This window comes from Bombus affinis, chromosome 11 (assembly GCF_024516045.1).
Source record: "Bombus affinis isolate iyBomAffi1 chromosome 11, iyBomAffi1.2, whole genome shotgun sequence".
Lineage (NCBI taxonomy): Eukaryota > Metazoa > Arthropoda > Insecta > Hymenoptera > Apidae > Bombus > Bombus affinis.
Window position 1 is genome coordinate 482,451 of NC_066354.1, and position 26,511 is coordinate 508,961.

Consider the following 26,511-nt stretch of genomic DNA (forward strand, 5'->3'; position numbering starts at 1 on the left):
TACATAATAAATATAAAATAAAAGTAGATATTTGTTTAAAAATATAGATCATTGAAAATACTTTCTTGTGAAATTAGCACGAAAAGTAAATAAAAACATAATATATGAAACTAATACGAAAATATAAAATTGATATAGTGCTAATACATATATCTTTATAATATTAAGACTTAATATTAATGTATCAATATAAAATATTATTGATATTAAGGTTTAAACAGCAGAAATTGAATTAATATCTAATAACGGTAATTTAATTTATCTTCAACGCACACTTTGTTATTAAAAACTGGTACTTTGGTTGTGATAGAGTTTGTATATATAAAATTCTAATGATCTTAAAGGAAATGAAAAAGAGTCCTCGGTATCCCTTCTATATCTTCATGTTACTTCTCTCGCGCGAACCTTTCCATTTAATGTAAGGATACGATCACCTTACCATATAACATTCTCTAAGTTAAACAATTTAGGCTAATTAAAGATTAGTACGTAAGTAGCGGGTAACTATTACATTTAAGAAAAAAAAGAAACATTTCCTCCCATTAAGGACGGTTAAAGCTTCGAAAATGAGCAACGATCGAATATACAGAATGAGTCTAATATAATCAACAGATGCGTATATTATATTACTTGAAAAATCTTCAAATTTCTGTATCTCTGTTTTCCATCTTTAAATTCTAATCACGATTACATAACATCGTTATAATAACACCGCATTTATCTAAATCTGTACACGGAAATTTTCGCATTGTTTATGTCCAACAATAAATAATTAAGCTGCGAAAAAACATCTCGATACGTCTTAACTTTCGACGAATGCTTAATATATGTATATATCATCATCATCATCATCATCATCATCATCATCATCATTGTCGTCGTCGTCGTCGTCGTCATGATCACATCATCATCATCATCATCATCATTATCATCATCATCATCATCATCATCTTCTTCTTCTTCTTCTTCTTCATCATCATCATCTTCATCATCACCATCATCACCATCATCATCATCATCATCATCATCATCATCATCATCATAGTTCTACCGCATTTCTACCAATTATACTCTGAGAAAATGCTGAACGAAAAAAAGGAAAAGGAAAAAAGAACAATTGAATGTTCATCGTTTTGATTATAGTACTTCGTTCATGGCATCGCAAACGACAACGCGTTATACTTACAAATTAAATCGAAGTGTACGATAAAAGAAAACTTGAGATGGGACAAAATTTCATTTTGAGATTCGCAAGATTAGAATCTAAAACTTCGCGAAGTCTTGAAACTCTTGGAACTCGGAAATCTCATTTCGCTTCGTTTTCTTCTCTAGTAAGAAATATCTATTTTGTCAGGAATTAAGATGTTAACAAAGAAACCAACAAATTAAGTTTTTAATAATTTGTAATGAAAGGATTTTAAAGTCTAAAAAACACAAACTTAATTGGATTATTATTGGTTAGATATAAATAAATTTATATCGTTTTATTCATAATTAATGTTTTCGTAAGCTATTTATATGAATTATTGAGAGCTTCGAATCATAAAAGTTGCTGAAAATTCTGAATTTTGAGAACGTAACATTTTTTTAAATTTTCTTAAACTTGACATTTTGGGAGACTTTTCAAAACTTTGATGCCTTTATGCTTTCTTTTGTTTCTTTTACGGACGGTTCAGAAGGGCCCGCCAGTTTCACGCTCTTCGATCATTAGAACCATTACTGCCGATCGCTGCGCCGTCTGTTGTTTTACCCGCCAAACAGAATACTATTCGAAACATGTATCGAGAATCACGATATCCCGATGATATATCGAAAAATCGTTCGATCGTTCTCGCTCAATTTACATAACAACTCTATCACAAATCATTCGGAAAGCATATATAATATATTCGTATTATACTTCACGCAAACATTTGTGTATATGTATTTTTTCTGCTTTGTTAAATTACTTTCATCCTTCATCGTTCATAGTTTAATAAATACCTTCTGTAACATATGTACGAGAAAGTTTAACAATAATACATATCGTACACGTTCCACGCAAACGAGCTACGCGGAACGTCGTCTCTTCGATTTTTTCTTTTGGTTTCTTTTTCTTGTTTCTCTTATTAAAGAGGTTAACTTATAATTAAAGGGAGCGTCGAGAAACGTGTATAAGAGCAAAATGTTGCTTTCATCGTGTTTTAGAATCATGTCGTTGCTGTGTTTGAAGCTGGCGGCGTGTCGGTACGCCATATTGAGGTACCAGATTGGCTGATCGTGGTGATCTGTGAACAAAATTGTTCACTCATTAAATCTTAATTTAAGTACATTTTCAATTCAAGTAAATTTTACAAACTGCAGTTTTAATTTATTTAAAAATTAAGTGATGAAATTCTACAGATTTGTTCTTCTTATAGAATTATATCGTCAATATGTAGAAGAAGTGTCTTGTCATCAACAGAAGAAGGTTTTAATGGTGACTGTCTTAAATGAAAATATTGAAATTTATCAGGATTACGTTTTTCCAAAACGAAAGATTTTAATTCAAGGAAACAGAGGTATTTAAAGATTTATTATAGAAAGCTTTTGTAAATACAATATTATATGTGTTATATCAGACTGTTTAAAATTTTATTAGATAAGGAGATACGATTATTGTTATACTATACTACTATACTGCGGATATTTATGCAAATTTTTACGAGCGCAACTAAAGAAGTCGTAATGAAGCTAAGAGAGGGTAAATTAAGTAATAATAAGTTAATTATGTTAGAATTAAATATGAATTATAACGAGTAACGTATTTTTTATACTTCATATTAGTTTTGCATATTGCGTGCATTCTATGATTCTGACACCTTCAAATTCTCCATAAATCTATAAAAGTCCGGATCTAATCTACTATTAAACCTAATTAACGTAATTATATTTAGACTGCAAACGTTTTTACATATAAATGGAATCTAAATAAAAATTTATTTCATTCCTTAAATAGTAGAAGAAGTACTTTGTTTTAGATATTTTTGATATTTTTGTATAGTAAGTACATTTTGTGTAGTTTTGTATACTTGAATTTTCCATAAATGCGTAAAATTCCGCAGTTTAGTTATAGATTGAAATTATTCCGAAAATGTGTATGGTTATTTTCCAATTCGATCGACTATGCTTGATTTTAAACTTATATAATTACCAATATTTCATCCTAGACTTTCATTCCACTGAACCTCTAATTTTTGTTATCAATGCAATATTAACAAATTATGGAAGAGTCACAACTGATTGCATCGAATCGTACTCATTTTCAGAAACAAATGGTAGGATAGGTCTATTAATCGTCGTCACCTTATTGTCATGTCCGATTAATGGAGTTTCTACCGTGGTTTCGTCGTTGGTACGACTCATGTACGGATGTGGGGGTGGTACATAAATCGGCTTAGAATGACTGGCGACTTGCGCGTAAATCGTTGGTTCCTGAATTGGTTGCCTACGTGTCAGAGTCGACATGGCCAGCAGTTGAGGCCGCTGAATATTGGATACCTGTACTGGCTGATAACAATTAGGAGGTATTCGTCGGTTACGGAGCGACAGCTCGGCGTACGTTAGCTCTGATCCCTGCAAAACCAGAGCGATAACTCATTACCGATTATGCTAATTACCATGTAGTGATTTAATAACAGGATATAACAGTGCCTCACAAATAGATAGAATAGAGTAGTAGTATAAGTAAATGATTATAACAATAAGAAATTTGGTCTTTTAAGCATTGCATCTATTTATTGACATTTCTAGCGAAAGGATTTAAGGGAAACTTTAACAAGGAGATATTATTCCATGTGCCATACACTGCGGTTACAAAAAACTCCTATTTCTATAGTATTTTAACTATGTCAACTTGTTCAAGTTATTTTCGAAAATTTCTTAAATTTAAGGAAAATATAAAAGAATCATGCGTATTTTATTACTTAAACATTGTACTACAGTTATCGTTAAAATATTAGGAGTCTTCTTATTTGTTGAAATTAAAGAAAAATTGAGATATAAAAAATCATAAAATGAGTGATATAGTCCCATGATTTTTTAATCAAGTAAATGATTCTGCTTTATTTTGGCACAAAGTAGTTGAAACTGACAGATATGAAAACATTAGTCATTGAAGTTTCTTAATTTAAATCTCAAAATATTCGATGCTAGCCTTTTGTTTATGTGGTATGTATTATGTACATGTATAAGTAAATGCATCCAGTGTTATATTTCAATTGATGAAATTCGTACTCACATTGCTTGTGTTGGTAAAAGTACTTGCATCCGTTCGTTGCTGGTGTAACACATATCTTGGTGAAGTGCCCTTGCACAGCTCGGCGTAAGAATTTTCTGTGGCAATATAGAGTTCAAGATGATTGTTAATGCACTGAGTTCTTAATTGATAGAGTTCTTAACTCTATTGAGTTCTTAATGAAACGTTACTCGAATTTTTGCACATTTGTATTGATCAATTAAACAAACTTATTAAACGCATAAACTCATTGAACAAATAATGAGTATAAAATTAGATCTAGTATAAAACGGTGTCTAGTTAACCCTGAAATCAATTATTAATTCATAACCATTAAGTTTTCGTAACATTTTTACATCGTTAATTTGTAGTAGAAGGTTATAGACGAAATTTAGTTCGTGTATTTCTCATTTTATAATATTTCCATTTGTGTCTTTGTATGTATCCAAAATAAATTATCTCGTGGATATATGGCATCCCATCTTATAGTATACTTCTTCGCTAGTTAAAATCTAGTCATTCTTTCAGTAGAAAGAATCCCGTTTCCTTTTTAGGTTTCAGAGAACCTCACCTGTCATACAATTTTAATAACCATATAGATATTATAATCGAAGAATCAAATGATTGGAAATTTCTGAACGTACTAACCGATAATCACATACATCATCAACTTTGGTTAAAATACAGCGCTTATTAAATTACCTACCATTAGCGTGAGGAATTATATCTGGGTCCTTCTCGAAGCTCTCGATGCTGTCGGAGTTGAGAGGCAGAGTCGACGATTTATCACGTGGAGAGGAACTGCCGGTTCCGGACGCGGCTAGATTCGCCATGCCGCCGTCGTCATGAGAATCCTTGTCCTCCTGAGTCCTTGGTCGATACCGTAATCTCACAGCCAGAACTATCACAAAGATCACTAATAGAAGGCCCGCCGTTGCTCCGACCACCGCACCGAGCAATGGTCCAGACAGCGACAGCATCACTGGTGTCAGAGCTGGAAATCATGGTAAGTACCATGAGTCTTTCTACTCTCTTCCTTTTCTTCGCGGGATCTCATTGTTCGGGGGACGAAAGGATTGCTTCTCGAGGCACTCATAAATGTCTCGCGATTATAACCGTTGAAAATGAAATTTTTCCATTATTGTTGTCGTGGATACGGTTTTATGCATTTTTAGGATCATTTATGAAATACATGTTTTTCGTGATTGGTGATGGAATCCGACTCAACGATGATCTGTCACACGAATTTAGAAACTTATTGTAAAAACAAAACTTGGAAGTTTATGTCATTGAACTTTACTGATGACTATTTTATTGAGAATAAAATCTCATTAAAAATTGAGATATTTACTTCGAACTGGGAATGAAATAATTTCATTGAAAATTTTATTAGAAGTTCTTATTTTATAAAATTTAATTATCGTAGTAATATAATCATTTAAATAAAAAGATTTAGCTATTAATATAATATATCTGAGATTTAATTCTTCTAATTATAAGTTTATGGCTAACCGCTTTTAATTTTAAATGTAATCGAGTCGGAAGGGTTAGATGAATTGGAAAGAGAATTAGTATCTAAACAGAAGACTAATTGATTATCTGGATAATAAATGAGAACAAGAAGCAATGGAGTAAGATTGATTCCAGTTAGATTAGTAGAATAAAGATGTCACTGGAATAGATCTCCTTGGTTAAGTAGAGAACCAGATCTGATCAGACAAGTAGTACAGACACATTATAGCCAGAAGAATGGTGAAATCGTCCAAAGCTGTACTTATCTAGCAAATAGCTTGTGTAGCTTTACATACGATTTTCATATACGCATACATATGTATCTTCTTTCCTCCGAAACTATTATTCGCATTCCTTTTGTTGGATTTCTTCGGTTGCTTAATATCTTTTTTGTGTATGAAACTTCGTTTATGAGATTATTATTATAGGAGAACATTGTGCTGTTCCTTTATTCTGGTAAAAAATAGTAAATGTTAAAGGAGATTTATTATAGTTGCTATACACACGTTATAATAACAGAGTGATAAAATTTTAGCTGTATACAAAAATACTCTTCTGATTCGTTTCACAACAAAATTACATGTCAGAAATCGAACTGTTATATTGTAAAATAAAAAATGATTGGCGTAAGAAATGCAAACAAGGTCATTGAAGCGCCATCGTGATTCATTTGTGCGTGTAATTTCGAGTTTCGATTTGATTTACGTCTCCCTTCGCATTCCAGTTAATAATAGATTAATATCTTTATAATAAACGAGCACTGGGATGATTAACCATGGTCCAATGGGTTTCGTATTTAGCCATCGACAATTGTGTAAATAAAATATCATCGCAGGGTTGATCGTCGTTCCTGATCGCGACGATAATACTCCTGTTTTCAGCTTAAACTAAGGAAAACCGTTATCGTACAAATATTTCACATTGGGATCGCGTTATATATTTTTGGATTGCACGTATGGTCATGTTTTAATGTATTTCACGAATTCTGTTCTACATCCTTCAAATACAAAATATTTGAAATAGACATTCCATGTAAACATTCCATTCCTACCTAATAGTGTTTCTTATCTAATATTCTTTGTTAAGAAGGTATTGTAATGAATGCTGCTACTGATATCTAGATTATGAAATTCAAAGATAAAGTTATTATCGTAACATCAAGGCCTTCAAAATCAATTTAGAATATATATTCCCGGAAAGGTACAAAGATCTATGAACAATGATCGTGTTAAAATATTTGTTGAGGTTTCATTAGACGAATTTTATACTAAATTAAAAATTTCATTAAGACTTCAATATACAAGAAATTTGCTAACGGATCCGACAATATATAGGGTGATTCACTGATTAATCATAATCAATTAAGTAGATTCAGTGCTGACAATATACGTTTTTAAAACTAATTTAGTACCTTGTCCAACGTCATCACAATGTTCGTTATGACAGTGAAAAGAAGCTGTGCATCATTTAGACCTGTTCCAAACTACATTAGAATTACATTAGAATAATAGCAAGACCACGATTCGCATGCAATGACAACGGCCTTCTTGCACAATAATTTATAAACTAATAATATTAACGAACTTACAAATGACAAGTTGTAAACTACAGGCTCTTATCGCATAAATAGTTTTTCAATTTTAACAAAGAAAGATAGGCCCCCCTATTTCAAAACTTTAACAATTTTATTACCAAATTTATTTGCACCATTTCATTATTTCTGCATATTATTTATTATGCGCTATTATTGACACTAATTGATATCGATAATTTACAACTTGTGGTTTTATACAATTTCATTGATAATATTAATTGAACTGTGTAAGAGGGCCAAGGTGTCTACAGAGAGGCAGGTGAAACACAGATCTACGATGAGAAGCGAAAGCGTGGCACTTTGCAAGCAGAGAATATCTCATATCTATTTCTCGTGAGAGTGGTGTGCCGTTCAACACCTATTTCTCTACTGTTCTTTCCCCGAGTCACCGTGTGCTCCAATTTCCTTTACATTGCATCACTCCACGAATTAGTCTTTTTACTCTATTATAGAGGAAAACGAAAGTTTTATTTTTTATTTAGAATATCGTCACCTTTGTGAATGGCACTCTTTGTGAGCAGTTTTCTAGCTGATAGAGCATGAGAGTGGTATAGATTGTTGTGAAGTTGGTACTCTTGAGAATCACAGATAAAACGAGGATAACATACTTATTGTTAATAACCTATAACTGAATTGAGTAACACTATATGAGCCGTTCAAAAGCCACACTGGTCAATTTCATAAATTGAAAAGTATGAGAAAGTGATGATGTCATTATACGAACACTGTTTTCTAATGTCTTGAAATATTGTCATTATCTGTATCAGCTTCTTGCGATACATGAACTTATTGAAGCGAAAAATATTTCTTTTGATAGTCGAATGTTAATCGTGTATTACTAAAATCGTAAACTAATGAAAAAGTGGAGTGCTGATCAGTTTGGCTTCTATGAGGTTCATATAAAACAATACATAAGAGAAATTGCACGACAATTCCATTGAACAAGAACAGAGGAGACAACCTTGAAATCTTTTCCTGCAACGTCTCCAAAGGGAAGAAGCCCACAGAAATTGTTCTCCAGAAAAACTCCTCTGTTTCCGCAGTGGAAATCGTTTCCTCTCGAACAACAACACCAATTTTCAAGACAATAGGATGGAAGGACGAAAATGGACCATTCAGTGCACCTCTACCTCGACAAATGAATGAACGAAACGCGTCAAATAAATGATGACATTCTGAAAGTACGGACAGATTACCACTGAGTTTTCGTGGCACAGTCGAAACAGGAAGAGATAGACATTATAATACAACAGAAAGCGATGGACATTATGGTACGAAAGAAAGAGGTATACATTATGGTACGAAAGAAAGAGATAGACATTATAGTACGAAAGAATGAGAAAAAGATCGTGACACGTTCGTGACAGGCTCATAAAAATATACGCTTCCGGGATTGCGATCGTAAAGGCACTTCCGCTTCAACCCTTTCCCATGGTGTTGTCACTTTTTGAAACTTTTCAAATGATAAGTCGACTTCCATCGTGCGAATCCCAATCGACATTTTGACTAAATTTTCTTCCCTCTTTTCCCCCTTCTTCTATTTTTCTTTTTATCGTCTTCTTTTCGTCCTTTTTTGACAGACAGTTCATTTGTATTGGCACTTTGCTTTGGTATTTTTAAAAGTTTGCTCTTAAAATTTTATTTGCTTTATTGCAATATTTGTTATATGAAAGAATTTAGTAATCTTCCGAACTTATAACTTGCGACTTGCAAAGTTTCATTAATAATTTTAGTTGATTAGTGCAAGAAAGGCTCGAATAAGTAGAGGATAGTCATAAATAAGAATATTATAATAAAGATAAATTATATTATAAATATATTAGATATTAATTAATTGAAATTTCAATGAAATAATTGGTTCCTTAAAAATAAACACATAAAAGAAACGAAGAAATTTGGAATCAAGGAACAGTTATATTTTAGCAGTGAATATAAAGATTAATTAAGATTTTAAAATTGAAATACAAAATTCGAATATCGTTTAAAAGTTATTGATAGTTAAATATAGAAAATTCTTTACTCGGATAATAAAAGGGAAGAAATGCATGAGTTTCAGAAAGGTGACCATGAAAGAAATTTGGAATAATTAGGGATCTTAAACGTGAAAATCTGTCACTCAATTATTTTAATTTTTCCTAACTTTCTTTCTACTTTTTGTCGTTTCGTTTTTTTCCTTTTTTGGGAGGTAGATTATTTTCTCTGTCGCTTCAGTTTCGTTTTACGTTCTATGGAATATATTGAGAGATAGTGACGTTAATCGCGGCCGATTGAAAACGTCGATTTCGTTTCGACGCCAACTGCCTCGAGCGGATTAACCGATCCAGCTAATTTCGGATTAATCGATTATATCTGTACGCCGATGTAACACTGCCACGTCCGCTCGTGTTCGTGTCTATGCCATGCGGTCCTCAGTTGATCGAGTTGATCCATGTAAGTGGACGTCCAACCGCCAATTAGCCGATTCAGTTTATTCCGGATCGATCGTCGTGTTAATGTTCGAAATGGATCGGAAGATAGACGAAATTGAGTTTTATCTCTTTTTTCTTTTCCATTTTTTCATTGAATAACCAATGAAATTTTGAAGTATGGAAAAAGTACTTTATTAGATTATTATTACTAAACTGCATGTATTTACGTAAATTTATATTTTTATGGATATAGTTAAAAAAATACATTGTTTGAATTTTTCATTTTTGAATTTTATTCACAGTCTAGTTGTTTCATATGGAATGACCGATTAGCGATTCATACCTCACTCGATCTGAAAAATTATACGTTTACGTACAAAAAAGCGAAGGTGTTGAGATCACACACGACAGAGGAAATTCTCAATTTTAGAAAAGTATATTTAATTCTGTAAATTGAAAAGTAAGAAAAAGCGATGCTGCTACGAACTTTGTTTTTTTGCTTCAGAATTCGCCATTATTTATGTTACATTGCGATTTCAGATAAACATACTTTCAACAGAAATTGAATTAAATTTGAAGTATTACAGCTACGTAAATTTCGACTATATCTCGAATAAAAACTTGTCAACATCGGGATCTGCCCGGTCAACAAATAATTTTGTAAGATTGCGTTTCAAACTTTCTATGTTTGTCACAGAAGTCTTTTGTCGTCAGAAGTTTTGTTGGAATAAATACCTGTCATCGTTCACGTAAAATTGAACTTGCACGTTTCCAATTTAATTCTACACGATCGTATCGCTTATTTCAAGCTTGTTATTTTTACAATACTCGTAATTTAGACAGGTACTATCGTTTCAATTTACGATGGGAACGTGACGAGGTTCGGCACAGTTTTTCGCGTTAAAACATGATTACACCAAAGTGGACCAACGTGTTTGCAGAGATCGTGAATTATCGTTACGCCAGCAATGAATCTGGGATTCAGATGCACTGTCCAGAACTACGCTTCGCACTCAAGTTCGAGATTAATCAAAATCCACTTAAATTTACAAACTCCTCTAAACGAGTAGCCCTCTTGTTCTGCTTCTGTGATTCTAAGTTGATATTAAACGCAGCAGGCTGGATTCAACATAGACGTGACATCAGCATCTCTGCTATTACCAGGATGAAAAGCAGTTAATCCGAAAGCAATGTTATATTCTTGTAGTTTAGGTTCTCTGTTTCTTTTGAAAATACTTTTTAAATACAGGATAATTTAACCGTCTGGTATGGTTACTAGCGTAGCAACGAGATCGTTGTATATATTAAAATCGGAGAACGAACTTTAGTACCTTTCAAAATTAAAATCAGAGAAATTGTTTAAATAACTAAATTGTTGTTTTTCTTTCCTACGGAAATACGATATTCTATTTGACAATGCAAATTGAGATACTTTTTTGTCTCGTTTTGTCCAGGAGGGGATTTTTATCGTTATAAGCTATAAAGCGGTGGAAAAATCAACTGCGATTTTTTTTAGCATATTTGCCTTTACCATTGAAACGATATCCTTTCTTTGCATAAAATGCGATGGTCTCTTACTTTTTTTTTTTTGTTAAATAATCGCGGAATAATCCGAACGTGAAACGTGAAAAAGTTTTTCATCTCGATATTTTATCAGATAGAAAAACATGTTAAAATATCATTCATTAGTATTGCGATTATTTTAAATCTATTCCAAACACGATTTTTCTCATATAAATATGATATAAATATTGTATCTACTCTTGAAAAAGTATTCAACAATTTGCAAAGGATTTTTAAATTCTTTCAAATTTGATTGTTATTTTACCAAACATCCATCAATAGACTAAAAACGGACAGCTATTTTTGTCAACTGCAATGCATTATCCGTTTCTTGAGAATCAAATATTAGGTAATAAAATTAATAAGATTGTGTGAGATATACAAGAAGAGGATTTGATTAGTTTAACTCATACATTCGTGAAAACTCTCTGTAAGTCTTCAAACACACTGCCGACCATAAATATTAAGACATCTATCGATACGAAGAATGAATTTACCTCTCTTAGTCTTTAATTATTTTATCATAAATCTGTTATTTTAATTACATATTCATATGCAGGTCACAATAAAATATGAAATGAAGCGAAATTTGTTTGATCTATCCTATAAATACATACAGTTAGTAACATAAGTATTGGCTCACTCTTTAAAACAGAATAACTTTTTCAAAAATGTACCGAATGACTTGAAGCTTTTTGAGAAGTTAGTTTACTAGATGATTAGTTTACTAGATGACGTGTAAAAAAATTTGAAGAAAATTGTAATTGGTTAGAATCGCAAAAAAATAGTAAAAGTCACTTTTTACAACTTTTTTATCTGAGCCTGTACTGAAAATATAACAAATACGTTTTGCAGATTTATGTCAGTAACATATATGTTGAAAATGTCATCGAGATCGATTAACATTGCTACGAGTTACAAACAGTTAAAAACAGCCGTTAATCATAATGTACATTCTTGTTCATCTTTCGATGTTTGCTGCTTATTCCTACATCAATCGATTTCCATGAAATTTTCAGCACGTATATGACATAAATCTATAAAGCGTATTTTTAAAAATGTCACTACAGTCTCAAATAAAAGAGTTGTAAAAGGTAATCCTTGCTATTGTAGAGGTGCGTGCGTTATGTTGTCGATGATAGTAGTAGTTGCCGGCTGTAGGTGTCGCTGCTGGGGTACTGCTAATTATTCTTCTATTTTGATGCGTGGAAGAAAAATAGGATCACGGAAGCCGGGAATCGAACCCGGGTCCCGAACATTCGGAACCTAGAGCGCTAACAACCACTTCGCTACCGTGTCCGTTGCTTAGTTAGTGTCGTGTAGCGGTATTTGTTGTCGAGTGCCGCTACACTATTTTTCTTGCAATTTCAATCTGTAAATTTTTCAAAATTTTGTTTTACGCTTCATCCAGTAGAGTAATTCTTCTAACTTTTCAAAAAAATTCGAGTCATTTGTTGCAATGTTAAAAAATTTATGCTATTTGTAAAGAGTGTGACAATACTCGTGCTCCTAATGCGTATGGCATGTAATAAATATTTATATACCTAGTTATGGCCGGTAGCGTATTTTTGTGAGCCATCATATACACACGATTCTCTTTGTAAGAGAGTTTATCGAGCTTCCGTTCTTCCTTCTCTTTTATCTCTTTCTTGAAATCCGATGACGCGGAGGATCGCGTTTGGCCGCAGACCAATTTCGGTTGAACGCTCTACAGCTGGTCCTCACGTACGCGCGGTCGTCTTAGTGGTGTCCCTCGGAACCAGGAATTTCCCGACTTCTCTGCTATGTACATACTAACCGTTTACAGGATGTATACGCGGGAACCTTTCGCCACGAATTTACGAAGAGCCCGTCTATTTGCACATTCGCGGCCGCGCATAAACCATGGTTAGCTGAAAGACGTTTTGTAATCAGGTTCCGCGGCCCATTTGTAGTTCACTTTAACGATTAACGCGGCTACGAACCGTTTAATAACCGGCGACACGACAGACGACGTCGACTAATGCTCGTCTATAAATTTGATCACCGTACACCACGTAAAAGCACTGATGATGGCTTAATCGTTACGATGAACGTGAAAGCGCAGACGAATTTGTTAGCTTCTTTAGTTTGTTTCTTTGTTTGGAGGAATTTGACGGTTTGTGTTGCTGGCTGGGTTCATATTGTTGATTTTTGTGGATCTTTCTAGATATACCTTTATAATATTTAGGAAGATTTGGAAAAATTTAAGAATGTTTTTTGAAAACTCGATTATCGATATCTAAGATTGAATTTTTTAAATAAATAATGCAGTAATTTATATTTGCATGATTTCTTAAGATGAATATCACTTTTCTGGTCATTTGTTGTTAGTTTTCATATTTCCATAATTATGTATTCGTTTTATTCACTTAGATAGTGTTATCACAAATGTAAATTAAAATATATCTTAATCCTCAACCCTAAAAAATATCGTCATTTAAAGCTCATTAGTTTCCGTGTATAAGCAGAATTAGTTACCCAAATTTAGTGCTAAAGAGATAACATTATACTCGTACAACAAGGGCTTAACTTTCGTGCAGTATATATAATGGCGAGCATATAAGTAGGGACAGTCTTTATATAAAAGTCTTCGCGTGTATCTAAAAAATACATTTTTTGCATTAATCTGTATTTCCCCCATCCTCCTGAACATTTTAAAAATATGGATCGTAATATAACAAAAATCCTTGATCTATATTATTTATCAATTTTCTATCTTTTCTGTATTCGATGCATTATTCCCCTTTTCAATTATGTTGTATTGCTCCCTTTCAGACATTGAATGGCCAAAGTTGAAATGGTTAAAATCTACAAAAATAGACTTATTATATCGATTTCCTGCGATCCTCACGTTTTATTACATATCTCAACAAAATCCATTTCATCCACTCATCCTTCAGTCTAGAACAATTCAATAACGATCTAAATCGGCGATCAACTGGTAGAGATTAATATCGAATCGTGTTTCCATCGATGGAATGGATACGATAAGTTGATCCAACGGTTTAACAACAGAATTCAATTCTATTCGGCTGATCGATTGAGATTAGTTTTAAATCGTGGTAACATCACACATTCTTATTGTTAGTCGACATTAACTGGAAACGAAGTTGCTGATTATTTCCACGAGTTTATATATGATGTTGATTCCGTGTTTACGCTGCACCGGTGTTCGGTTTTCTGTTAATTCCGGCGTAGGCGAGCGTTAATTTTGGATCAGATTTTCAGTCGGATTTCCTAGGATGATCCAATGATTTAATGATTAAAACGGCTGGTCGGCCGATCTCTGCTTGATCCCAGATTAAGTCTGGATTATGTTGGCTAATCGTGAATTCTGGATTAGCTATCGGGGACATGTTTGACAGCATAATTTGATACTGTGATGCTCTCCTCCATGGCCGATTCAATGTCGAACACCGACCTAACTGACAGCGGTACGCCAACGTGAATTTCCGTTTGTACTAACGACTATCTTGGTAGTGACGTCTGATTATTTAATTCTTCTGTTCGATTTGAAATATCTGGATGAAGTACAGTGGCACGAATAGAAGCTAAACATGTAATAAATTTTGCATTTGGGGTTTAACATTAGAGCTATTCGGTTATGGTGCGGAATTTGTATCAAAAAGATGGAAATGTGAGGTATCGTACCATTAAAAAGCATCGAACACTTATTCTTCATGAGGTATATCTTAATTACAAAATTAAGGACAGATCGAATTGCAATAATTTTAATCTTTATCTTCGTGATAACTATATTTGGAATGTGATGAGGCGATTAAGCTGAATTGTAAAAGTCAATATGTAATAACGAGACTGATGTTTGCAATCAAATAAATCTTATAAAACTAGTTTGTTAACTGACAAACTCTTTGTGATAGATTCGCCATTGCTGACGTTGTGTTGTTTAAATTTTTGACAACCTAGTTATTAACTTTCAGTAATAACTAATTAACGCAACTGTTGTGTTGTTGCTTTTATGTTTGGACAAAATTATTTAGAAAGACAAAAGTAACAACAAGCGAATGAAGCGAAAGCGAATATTATTAGTTAAAATAAGAATATTTCTGATGATATATTCCGTTTGTATAGTAATTTTACAACTAATGATATTAGTGAATCGATAAGTCACAAGTTGTAAGTTACTTCTCTTTTGCGATTTTATTATAGTACGTAAAATAGAATAATCGGATTTGTTACTTGTAGAATTTACTTCAAAAATTTTATTTGTCTCTATTATGCAAAAGAATTTATTAATGTTAACTGATATTGCCCCTTCAATAGGACAAAAGCCATATTTTGTTAGCAGTCAACTGTATTAATTGATATTTTAGAATTGTATCAAACATGTGAAACGTATTAAAAATCGAAATGTTACTCAAAAATTACAACATGCTGAGGAATTCGAACACAAGAAATTTTGTGTTGTGATAATGAAGAAAATAAAATGAAAAGATCTTAGGAAAGTGATTCACAGGAGAAACTTGGAACAATCGCGTTCTTAAAAATGAAGATTCGTTGGTCGGACACCGAAACAGGATCGATAGGATGAGCTGCGATATCGATGATGCCCAACATTCAAATCAAGCAGGCTAACTAGTTCGAACGTAATTCTGATCGGATTTCAATTTACGAGCAGTTCAGAGTGGATGGTCCACTATTTCGAACTTCAACATTTAATTCGGCAGTTGTGTTAGCACTGAATCAGATTTCACGTTTCTGATGGAAGCTATCCTTATCGAGAACCAACTGGTCCGCAATATCAAAAAGAATATCCTTATTCATTTTGAAACAAGCGTGATAAAATGATCCTCGTTACTATTAATGAATGGAATTCGAGAGATCGAGGAAAATGAATTTCAACAAATTAAAAAAAAAAAAAGAACGTTTCAATGATCATGATACAAACACTGGATAGTCAGATTTCGGAAGGAAAAGGACGATCCACGACTTCAATGATTTCAAAACTATTCAAATATTTTTCCAAAGAGTCTGCATTTCTCAATGTTCCAGGTATTTTATATTTCCCAAAATTCTACAAAATAATAATTGATTCTCTTTAGCCTCGAGTGCAGAAATTTTCATCAAATTATTACACAATCTTCCGAAAAAAAAAAAGAAAAAATAAGGAAGTGAAAGAAAGAACAACAATTGCCCGATAGAAAAGGAAAGATCAATGAGAATATAGGGACAATCTGGACCACGATCGTGTTCTGGCTCAGTGTTCTGGACAGAATTTATATGTGGTCCACGGATGGCGCACGCTGACTCGAAATCGAACACTAGCTGGCCCCTACCTGGGTATCGTTGATGCTCCTGTGTCTTACCCTCCTGAACAAAGTGCGGGCTGTGAAGAACCGTGGCGTCGCTCATCGCGTGCTCCGTCATGATCCTCAGCGAGAGAACCAGTCCCGAGTAACTCCTCTCTGCTGGTAGATCGGTGATCTCGAGCATGCTAGGCGTCATGCTAGTCGCAGACGCCAATAGGCGCCTGGTGTCTGCGTCGAAGACTTGCAGCACATAGGTGGCAGTGCGCGGGTCGATGTACTCGCTCTCGGCGCAGCTCACCCTGACCGTTGTCCGACTCTCTTCCCTGATTGTACAATTCTCCGGGGGTGGAGGTTGCGCCAGCCTCTCACCTGCTACCATACCGGGCACAACACACCAACCTCAGCTTCTACAGCTACTTCGGCGGATTTTACGAGGGTAAAAGGGGAGAGGGGGGTCGAAGGGTTCTTTCTTATATACAGAGTGTCACAAAATATGTGAGGGATATTTTGATGGTTCAGAAATTAACTGGTGCAAGTTAGTCTTTTATATTCGTACTCTGTCATTATTAGAACGTTTAAACTGTTTTGATAACGAAGGGGTATTTACATCTTATAAAGGGGTAGTATAAGTCATTTTTCATGAAAGATTGACTTACGTTGACTGGCTTCTGAGCTCTACATTTATAGGATCGATTCTGAACACCTAAACGATGGAAAAAGCTTATATAGGAAAATGTCGTCTGAGGGATATCTTGCAAGTTATAAACAACTTTGTTCTAGTAGAAATATGAATCACTTATTTGCAAACTCGGTTAATTTGGTAAAAAACAAAAATAAAAAAAAAGAAAAACATTAAAAAATCGATGAAATTGTACAAGGTAAGAATCGAGTGCTTTGGCGCTAAAATTGACAAAAATTTCAAAAGGTGCAGTTAATTATTTTAGCCTGTAATATATCGTTCATATATATCGATATTGATGAACCAATTGGTGAACCGTTTTTATCCTATTCGTACTTTGTATTTTTCTTTTTAAAATTCATTTAGGTAAATGACATAGAGTATGCACTGTTATGTGATTGTTAAGTATACATATGAACCTTTCAAGAGCCATACTAATCAACTCTAGTTCATTTTTTCTTATGTTCCTTACTATTTTCTTTTTTTTTTTAATTATCCACGCTAATAAGTTAAAGGTAACGATGTTACAAATATTACTTTTGAAATTCATCATGGAATTTTCTATTATTTATATCATTTAGTTGCGATAAATGAATTCATAGAAATAAATCCTTTACTTTTTAAAATAAAATTGTTAATTTTTTTTAAGCTCCAGATTATTTACAGTCTGTCTAAGACAATAAGTAAGTTTTGTAATGGAACGTTGACAATATACGTAGATACTTGGTCAGCGGCTGACTATCGTTAGTTATTTATATTTACTGAGAGCTAGCTTGAACTCAACTAAATCCCATTAGGAGGTCTGTCGATATGCCGGGAACCTCTGGACTTTGCTCCATTTTCTACTCAAAACGTTTTTACGAATTGATTGGGATGTGAGCTGAGCTTGTATTCGTGTCTGCTTGCGTAGCTAGTGTTATTTCTCCCTCAACGAAAAATTATTTATAATTTGAAAGATATGCTTCAAAAGACATTTTTATATATGAACACCTTTCTTCGTCTTGATATCTAGAATCGATCCTATAAATCCTGCAAATATTTTGTGACACTCTATAGAGAATGAAGAGGGTGTTCGTTCCTTTGCTCCTTTTTATACAATTGGGATGGTACTGATTTGGTGCTAAAATTTTTGTTGCCCTCTTTGTGTATACTCCTTAAGGCATGGATTAAATGGAAATTCAAAGTGAGATTGGGATAAGTTTTTCAGCGTCGCCGTGCGTCGCAAAGGGGTGTTTTCCTTTTGCTCGGTCGAAGGGACAACTTCAGTCCTGTGTTCCTGGATAACGCGTTTCCGTATTCCGTTTGTTCGGCGTTGATGATGTGCTCAACGCTGGCAAACGTTCATGTGACGGATGATTCTTTTCTCTCTTGTGGTTTTGTTTCGGGAGAAGAGGCAGTGAAGGGCTTTTCGAAAGGAATTTTCGTTGCTTTCGTCGATTTTTCGATAGTGTCCCGGTTTTTCGTCTTTGTAAATGTTAGACTGTATAGAATTATTTCAACATTAGAATTATTATATTCGTCGAAGTAATGAGTTTCAGATTTATTGTCTTTGCAATTACTGAGAATATGGAGATATTTTGGCATTTTATTGTCACAGAAATGTAATTACGTATATCTATTTATCTTAATTAATTATATACAACTATGTATAACTAATGTCAAAGGGTGAAATTAATTGTGATCCAACAAGTTTCTATAAAAAAATAATCGATACATTTTCAGTACATTTAATGTCAACAACGTTTTAATTCACCACTATTTAATCAATCCCTATCTTCGATGTTATCGTTAAAATGGAAAAAGTCCATCAGTATTTATCGAACAATTTGAAAACTTCGACCAATGAAACAAACGTTCAGTACACCAAAAATAAATGAAAAACCATCGCGTATGCATCACTTTTAATCCAAAAAGAATTTCCTTGAAAGAAGAAATTCCAGATAAATTGTGATGGACGTAACCAATTTTTAAGCAACATCCCGGATGTCCTCGTTTTTTGAGTAAGTTCGATCGCGACGAATTTCCAGCCGAAAACGTAGCAACCTGCCCCAGCTCACGTTTCTCATTCGGTGCGCGAACGTGTTTTAATATAAACGTCAAAGCGTAATCGATATCCGCCAGAAGATTAGACAGGTCGGTATCGATATCGAGTCGTTCGATCCAACACGTTGCGTAACAAGCGTCTGCCTTTTCGTTTCGAGGCTAAGTCCGTGTCGGAAGTACGGCGAGGTGGCTATTTTATCGAACGAAATATTCGTCTGGCTCGATGGAAGAAACGTTTACACGCGCGAACGAGCCCGAACTGTTAGACAAGATCTTTTTTTCCCCTGCGCTCTTTCTCGTCCCGCCAAGGCGTGTGAAGGTTCGAGTTCGACGAGGGTACGAGCCAATAAACCGACTGGTGAGAATCGAGCAACGTTGGTCAACGATATCGACTATCTCGATGAATAGAGATTCGTTTAATACATTCCTGTCGTCCTGGTCAGTGTTTGTCTGGAATTGAACCACTTCTTTGTCAAATTGGTTAATCTTGCAAAACAATATGTAGGGAAAATTAGTTGGAATTATATGAAAATTTAAAAAAAAATTAAAATTTAAAATTTAAAAGTCAAAAATAAAATTTAAAAAGAATCAGAAAATGAGGTTGTATACGACCTGCGAACGGCTCGATTAGTAGAGATGATGGGTTTTTTAGCATTTATGAGAAATTTGAAAGTGCGAAAACGCGCAGAATGCAGATGACTCACGATAGTGTATGGAGTATCAAGAGTATAGTTTCTGTAGTATAATGTTTCTATAACCACATAATAAAGCAACATTTCTATTGTTTCAGTCACTGCTCGCTTATAATTAGACACTAGATTCATAGTTCATCCAAATTTAAATTTCTGTAGGAAGAGTTAAAGGTATAGATCATGAACAATTTTTAAGCGAAACATTTAATTATCGTTATTATTATAACGAGAGAATTTTATTTATTTGTACATGAATATTAGAATAATAAATATCTCAACGTAACGTTAATTTCGAAATGAAAAAAATTTAAAGCTTTTTTTCACGATTTCGAAAAAAAAGCTTTAAATGTAAAATTACGAAATATTCAACATCAAGAAAATGGATTAAAATTTTTATATCGAAGTGTTTTACACAAATGTGATCAACAAAAATGTGATTTGCATTTTAAACGCGAGAAAGTCAATAATATATTGCAATTATTTTATATATTGCTTAAAATAGGTAACCGTACGTGCTGAAGAAAAAAAAAGGATCACTTTTTTCTGTTTCACCGAGCTGTAAAGAGCAGTTGAAGCGAATATCACTGACGTACTACTTGACACTTTGCCAGCTCATTTATTGACACAAACCACTACGCGCAAGAGATCCAACTACATTCGAGAACAAACAAAATTATCTGGTTCACAATCTCTTGTTACTTTTATCGAATAGTCGTGCTACGTTTAAATGCTATTTAATCCCGTTTTTTTCTGAAACACCCTCGAAAAAAATCGTTTAAAAAATTCGCGGAATTCTCGCATTTTTATTTCAGCTTTTTGCCGTTAGAGAAAAACGATGTATTCTGCTTTTTTCGAGATATCAATTATATCAGAAATGAAATGCAACTAGAGTACTACCTTTTATATTGCATTTCGGATAGAGTATATTATTATTGTTGATGGAGATTTAATTTTCTTTGATATTTGTATAACAATTCAAAGAAATGACATTCGAAAGATTAAACCATAATCGATGATCTTCGGTAACATTTCACTTAATTTTTGAATTTTCAATGTATTAATCGAATCAAGTTGTCAAATAAAATTATATGCAAAAGTATAGGTATCATCAGAAATATATAAATTCAAGATATTCTATAATCAAGCTCAACGAAGTTGAACAATATATTTGAACACAAATGAAATTGAACATTAAAAGCTCGCTTTGTTTAAATACGAAAAATTCGAGTTAAGCTTAGTTAATTCAACCAACGCTATCGGCCAAGAAAACTGAAGTTAAAGCATCTATGAGGAATCAAATCAAACATTAAGAATTTTGCATTACCAATTACGAAGAACCTAAATCAAACTTAATTTAGTCGGCTCTGAAGTCAAATAAAATGAAATTAAGCTAAAATCAAATATCGAAAGTTTCTATTGATCAATTATGAACCAACTAAATCGAATCTAGCTCGATCGATTCTGCAAACAAGCATAACACCATTTATGAAGAATGCTCTCATTGATTAAAAGTATATATGAATGTCAAAGACGCCTTCTGATCAATTACGAATCCAAATCAAACCCAACTCAAACGATTCAGCAATCAGGCACAATAAAAATGCAAAATTATTTGTAAAGACTGTAACCGTTGATTAAAATCAAATATCGAAGGTTCCTTTTGATCAATTATGAACTATTTTAATTAAATATACTTTAATATTAGCATTGGCGACGATTGGAATGTGAAACTTGTGTCAAAGAAATTTATATGAAAATATACACTACCAAAAATAACTAGGGGATTGCTTTTATGAACGATATTAATGTAGAATTCAAACAAATCGATATTCTATCGGCTTAATAGATTAAAATATTATTCATACACTATTGTCATAATGATTTGCTTGAAAATAATAATTAAAAAAATGTACAGACAGAAAAAGTAAATGTAGAAATAAAAAATGGAACGCTAAACGTTCCTTTAATTAATTTAGTTAATAGTGTGTCTAATACAATATGATAAATAAAATAGATCGTTGAAACCTTAAAACTAACCTATCGATCTACATTTCTATGAACGATTAGAACTTGATCATTTTAACCATTTTAATAGATAGCACGATGAAACGAAATATACGAAAATAGTGTTTTAATGCAATATAATTGGAAATGAAAACAATTTGTTAAATTAAAAAATAAGCATATTTAGCATAAGCATATTAAGCATAAATAAAGTAGCTCTGAAGTTGACGAAATTTCGTTACAAATTCCAAACCCTAACACAAGTATTAAGACAAACAACGATTTCATATTTTAATATCTAATATGTTAATTTAATTTTTTTGACATTATGTCGAGCACTGTTTTTAAGGTTATACACAACATTATTTTGAAATAATGCGTGTTCAGTTCCAATACCGAATAAAAAGACAATTTTGGTAATATGTATATTAACTTGGTGACTTAAGAAATCGTTCTTTTGTAAAAAAATAAAAAATGTGACATATCATGTTCTCCTCCTATAGTCTGCATTTACGAAGAATATACAAAAACATCTAATCGAATTAGAAAAAAATAAAAGCCGTATATCGTAATCGATACTCTGTTCGTTGTTAATAAAATGCACAGACAGAATTAGAACGCGGGCCAACGGCCAGAAACGATGTACACCGATTTCCAGTTAGCCAACGAACAGAATAGTTTGAGTCAACGACAAGAGAGGAGAACGGTTACCGACCACCCCCAAGTCCCCTACCCCAATTAGCCACGCATTATTAACGCGTACTATACACAGGCCGCGTTTACGGCCAGCTTGGCCCCGGGTTTCACCGTTAATTGTTAGCAATTAGCAGGAAGAATGTGTTCGCAATCTGGCAGAGTCGGAATCCAGGACAAAATTATTTTGCCGGCCTACGGGGGAGATTCCTTTTCCAGAACCTGCCTCTTCATCTCCTGGCTCCCGTAAAGAAGAGAGATTTTCCCAGAATATCCCCTTTTTCAACCCTTCTATCCCGTACATCATTAATTTTCTTGGTAATTCATCTGCTTCGTCCTCTAATGTAAACTTAATGTTAACCAGCCATAATGTTAACTTAAGTTATGCTTATGATGTTTAATTATGTTTGATTAGGTGCTAGATGCAGTAAATATTTTTCTTATTTACTTTTCTTCAGATATAGTAGAAAAGAATTTGTTTTCCAGATTCTTTTTAATTTTATATATTGTTTCTCTTTGGTTTGATATGATTCTGACTTCAGATTTATGATATTGGGATTGATTAACCGATTCAGGACGGACAATTGTATTTGATATTTTGTTGAATAATTGAATAATGGATTAACACTTTTGAGTGAGTACTTTTCAAGCCTTTTTGATTAGGACTTCAGAATGTACATTTCAATATTGCCGAAAAATAGAAAAAGCCAGTAATTAAAAAACGGGACAAATCGAGTTTCTTTGTTTTTTTATGTATTCCAATCATTGCAATAAAATATAATACTCTGCCAAAAAAGAGTGAACAATATGCTTGCTATTTTAGTGTATGTTACTTTGCCATAAACTAATTGTTTAATAGATACCACCGTTTTATATAATTGAGCAGGATATATAAATAACACATATTATAGCGAATATACTAATTTAGTAAAGTGTAAGCTTTCTAATTAATGTATGCTATTACATCGTAATTTCATAAGTAAATATATACATAAGTAATGAAATATGAACTTCTACCGCAACAAATATATTACGCAATTTAATAAGCGAATACATTTTTTGGACATTTTTATTGTATTCGTCGATATTTTTATAAAAATTTGTACATATAAATTGCTCAATGCATATTTATTAAATCCTACATTTAATACACTACGTATTCATTAAATTTTATTAAACTCTAGAATTGCGTTTGTTCGTTTTATTGATGCCTAATAAAAAATGTTCTTTAAAAAACTTTGTCCTGAAAGGGTTAAGCAATTAATGAATTTATTTTGATTGTTATGAAGCATTCGATAAATAAACAGGTTAATTATCAGACTTTTTGACTAGATGAAGTTCTCGTCGCTAATTAATTACAAACAATCAAATGTTAAACGATTGAATATCGTTCGACCTGCCAGAGATATCAAGTGAAACAATTGACATTCTTATCAGCCCAAAAGGCGTCGTAACTGATCTTCAATAGGTAACTTGATTTCCATACAATATCACTGTGCTTCCATAGAGTCAAATTCGAAAGCGAACCAGTCTCGTTTAATTCGTAGGTGAACGTCATGAAGTTTATTACCATAATCGAGCCATTAATTAAATCCACTGCCGTCAATTAATTATCCCCATAAATCACAACGCCATATTATAGTGATTAATTTCTATTTCATCCTTATTAATTCCACAAACTAACTAGTGAATAGAATACCAAATAAGAAAGAAGAGAGAAAGAGAACGAAAAGTATTAATGGAGAAGGAATAAATTTAGAAAAAGATGTATACATTTTTCTCATTGCCAAATCCATAGAATCGTTAGAATGGTGGTTTGGATACATTTTTCATTTTTTCAGTTCATTGTGTCACTATGACTGACGAGATGTGAACTGTGTAGAGCATAGGAGACGATAATCGAGTTCGACAGGGACCGGAAGACCGTCGATTTGGGTTGACTGGTGGTGATCGAGAGACGAAACGATCGATATCGAACGCCTAATCACGCGTCTACGATACCAGAGACCGAGTAAACACTGCAACGTGACAATGTCGACACTAACTGACATTTTTTCCTTTGTAAAACTGCAGTCTAATCAAGATAATGGAACTATGTGAAAATATGAAATATGTATCTTTGAAAAAAGCACGCTTTGCAACACAATCAATGCAAGATCTGTTTTTCACTTAATGATAAACTGTACTGATAACTAATACTGCACTGATAACTATGAAAATGTTATACATATGTGTTGTATGTGTTATATATATTTTAATATTACATTAGCGTTGAAAATTGAAACCTCATGTAACAATGTTACGATAGTTATAAATTTGAAACCAATCTGAAAAGTGTACATATACAGAAATTAGAATATTAAATGATATATTCTAATAAATTTTTACATTTTGCTTCGCTCTCATCTCTAACGCAAACGACATTCTGTCTGCCTACGGATGGAACAATCTTAACAGCAAAGAAAGAGAAAGAAGAAGGAAAGGTAGGAAATCACAGAATACCATCGAATCGTCATTTAACCGTCAAAATCCTTCAGCAACATGATGGTTCTCTAGAGAAAAACCCTGTTAGGTTCCATTTCGGATTTCCAGGTAGATAAAGTTGGTCCACGGAAGACTCATCGACGCGTGTATTGCAGCGTTTGCTCGTTCTTGCCTTGTGGATCGTAAATAAACCGGCCGAAGAGAGTATTTCTCTAATGGGGGGGAGGGGGTGGCAGTAGAACGGGAGGATCGATGAGGAGCAGCAGAGAGATCAATGGTTGGAACGGAACCATGGAAAGAAAGAGGCGGGCCACGCGTATATATCTATGTTTGTGACAGAGAGAAAGAGTCAGAAAAATAAAGGACGAACAGGGGTGGGAGCATTAAAGAAGAAGAAATATAGATAATCACGTGAGTTCTACGATGCAAGGCCGTGCAGCGTAGCAGACAGTGCTCGAATGAGGTCACAAGAGTGTGGCACGTTAATTTCAACAATCGATCTCATACGATCGATCCTTATTCGTGAGAGATAGGCTGTTCGTATATTAATTTTGAATATTATTCCGAGTTGGATTGTAACTCGAGATTGAAACTCACCTGTTCGCCTTTCGGGCAGATTCAGCGTGGTTGCACGGAAGTGAACCGTCTCGCTGCGGCCTTTGCTGTTGCTCGCGTATATGTGTACGTCGTAGGTGGTGCCAGGCTCGAGATTGCTCACCGAAAAAGACGGTACTTTGCTCGTTTGATTGTAGACCGTCGTGCTCGGCTTTGACGACGTACTGCTGGTTCCCACCTCACGGTCCACCTGTATCGTGAACTTTTGCGGCAGACCGCCGTCGAACCCCTCTATGCACTCCACGTATAGCGAGTCCGTTGTCTGGTTCAGAAGAGAGCAATTGTGTGGCGTGTCTGGGTGACCTGCAAAACCGAATAATTAGTACGATCGCGACTCGAATGACAAGTATCTACGGTTCCTAGTGTCTAGGCAACGTAGCGTGTATTTTCAGTAACCCTTTGTGAGATTGTGTTACGAATATACGTATATAATGGCTTAGAAAGTAGTTTTTTTCTTTTTAGTGGTACATTATTGCATTTACTATAGCACTTACATACTATTTAACGAGGTCCAAATTTTGTAACATTCGATGGTACTTTCGTAGGAATGTAAAGATGTATTAGAAAGTGAAATATAGAGCCCCGTTAAAAATGTTTCATTAGAAAATAAGGGTAGGTGCTAACAATTTTTGTAGCCACTGTAATAAAAGATATAATATGTTATAAACATGCGTAAAG

General features: G+C 33.6%; 1 protein-coding gene across 6 annotated transcripts in view; it reads right to left on the minus strand.

Annotated features, from left to right (window-relative positions):
- Positions 1 to 405: 405 nt before the first annotated feature.
- The window catches only part of LOC126922040 (hemicentin-2-like), a 568,705-nt gene continuing 542,599 nt past the window's right edge, over positions 406 to 26,511 (minus strand). For 2 of the 6 annotated variants that reach the window (XM_050734211.1, XM_050734212.1), the window contains 6 exons: positions 25,816 to 26,136; positions 16,651 to 16,995; positions 4,962 to 5,249; positions 4,259 to 4,353; positions 3,325 to 3,594; positions 406 to 2,267 (listed from right to left, as the gene is read on the minus strand). In XM_050734211.1, the coding sequence (XP_050590168.1) occupies positions 2,190 to 2,267; positions 3,325 to 3,594; positions 4,259 to 4,353; positions 4,962 to 5,249; positions 16,651 to 16,995; positions 25,816 to 26,136 (1,397 nt within the window). In that variant the 3' untranslated portion in view covers positions 406 to 2,189. The remainder of the gene's footprint in view (positions 2,268 to 3,324; positions 3,595 to 4,258; positions 4,354 to 4,961; positions 5,250 to 16,650; positions 16,996 to 25,815; positions 26,137 to 26,511) is intronic. The other 4 variants (XR_007712641.1, XM_050734213.1, XM_050734214.1 and 1 more) reach the window with 4 other exon arrangements.